General features: G+C 31.7%; 1 protein-coding gene across 1 annotated transcript in view; it reads left to right on the top strand.

Moving 5' to 3' along the window:
* The window catches only part of LOC103583655 (tRNA (cytosine(34)-C(5))-methyltransferase), a gene marked incomplete at both ends in the record, with an annotated part of 6,703 nt that overhangs the window by 3,935 nt on the left and 1,066 nt on the right, over positions 1-1,702 (top strand). The window contains one exon of the mRNA XM_008564913.1: positions 1,012-1,086. Within this exon, the coding sequence (XP_008563135.1) occupies positions 1,012-1,086 (75 nt within the window). The remainder of the gene's footprint in view (positions 1-1,011; positions 1,087-1,702) is intronic.

Below are 1,702 nucleotides of genomic sequence, written 5' to 3'. Positions count from 1 at the left end.
AATACCTGAAAAACTCCTTTTTAAAGTAAAATTTAAAATAGGTCATGAACTAAATTCCTTTTTTTCTAGGTTGCAGTTTTCTAGTTTTCCCTGGAGTTCTATGCTTTCCTATCCCTGTGTTCAAGTGATCAGAAATATAACCCATTTGTTGTATCATGTTCTGAGAACGAAGTGACTTTGTGAACAGTAGATTATAAGCTAAAGAAATTCCTGAAGTAATGTTGGCGTTTTCACCATACAAGCCAATGGCATACAGCCAGGGATGTCATTTGAAAGTAGGAACTATATCTCATAGGACATTTCCATCCTGTGGATCCTTTTTCACTTCAAGCACATGTGACCAGACCACCAAGGAAAATTAAACTTTACAGAGAAAGCCAACAAAGGCAGGAATTACTCCTGGAAAAACCGGGTAGATAAAATTAGACAGAGACAGAAGATTAATGAATCAAGTCTTTATTATAAAATATACATGGAAATAGTTTCCGTTAATAAAAACATGAGAATAATTTTCATTAAATAAAAATAGAAAGTCAAAAATGTTTAACTGTGACTGTAGGAAAAATTTAGTTAAAGATATTACATTGGTTTAATTGAATTTGCTGTGGAAAATCATTTATGAGAGTTATTTATCTGATTAGATTATCATTGTCGATTAACTGAATTTCTAAATAGTAGTATTCAAAGTTCTGTGTCCTAGGTCTGCAGATTAATTTTGCTGGTACTTTTCCCAGATGGAAGCAAATTAATATCTCTTTAAGTGTTGAGTGGGGTTTCCTATTCAAGTCTATTATTTTCTTTTTGGTTGAAAATTGAAGTATAATTAAAAAGTGTAATATATTTGAGGGTTTCTAAAATAAAGAGAATTGATTGTAGTTTGTGAAAATTCAGATTGTTTTCTAACTGGTATTTATATTACCTATTCTGTAATTTAGCTTGACTACAACATCTGTTAAACTTTAATCATGTATTTGTATAGAGTTTTAAATTCTTAAATATCTTTCTTCCCAGTGGAGATGGCACTATGAGAAAAAACATTGATGTTTGGAAAAAGTGGACCACCTTAAATAGCTTGCAGCTACATGGGTAAGTAAAACTTTATAACTGATAATACTGCAACAAATAGATTACTAAAGATTTATTGTTAAATTATGTAACTGAGCATCCAGGTCTTTAATTATAGAACGACAAACATCAGAGTGATAGTTAATGACTGCCTTTATGAGCGTTTGCTTATATGTCAGAATTTGTTTTTTAAAACTTTCAAGAGTAGTAATTGCAAATTGTATGCATTTCAGATACACATTTATTAAAAATGCCTCCTATAAAAATTTCTGTTAACATTACAAACACGTGTTTTTCCATGGAATGACTATTTACTTTTTAATGTCTTACTAATCTTTTTCCTCCCCATTTTTTTGTTCTTTTGTGTTTTTTTTTTTTTGCATGACATTTTGATCTCTTAGAAATATTTTTTGGTTGCCATTTTTATGATAGGAGAAATGCTCATTAAAGAAAATTTGGAAAATTAAAAAAAATAAAAGTAAATCTCAATGCAGTCATAACTTTTTTTTTTTTTTTTTTTTTTACTGACCGGTAACGGGATTGCAACCCTCGGTATTGCGCCTGCACCGCGCTCAGCCAGTGAGCGGGAACCGGTCTCTACATGGGATCCGAACCCTTGGCGGGAGCGCCGCCGCGC

The sequence above is a fragment of the Galeopterus variegatus genome, unplaced genomic scaffold, assembly GCF_000696425.1.
Source record: "Galeopterus variegatus unplaced genomic scaffold, G_variegatus-3.0.2 Scaffold25424, whole genome shotgun sequence".
Classification (NCBI taxonomy): domain Eukaryota; kingdom Metazoa; phylum Chordata; class Mammalia; order Dermoptera; family Cynocephalidae; genus Galeopterus; species Galeopterus variegatus.
Note: the sequence above shows the minus strand (reverse complement) of the source record. Positions and strands in the feature narration are given on the sequence as shown.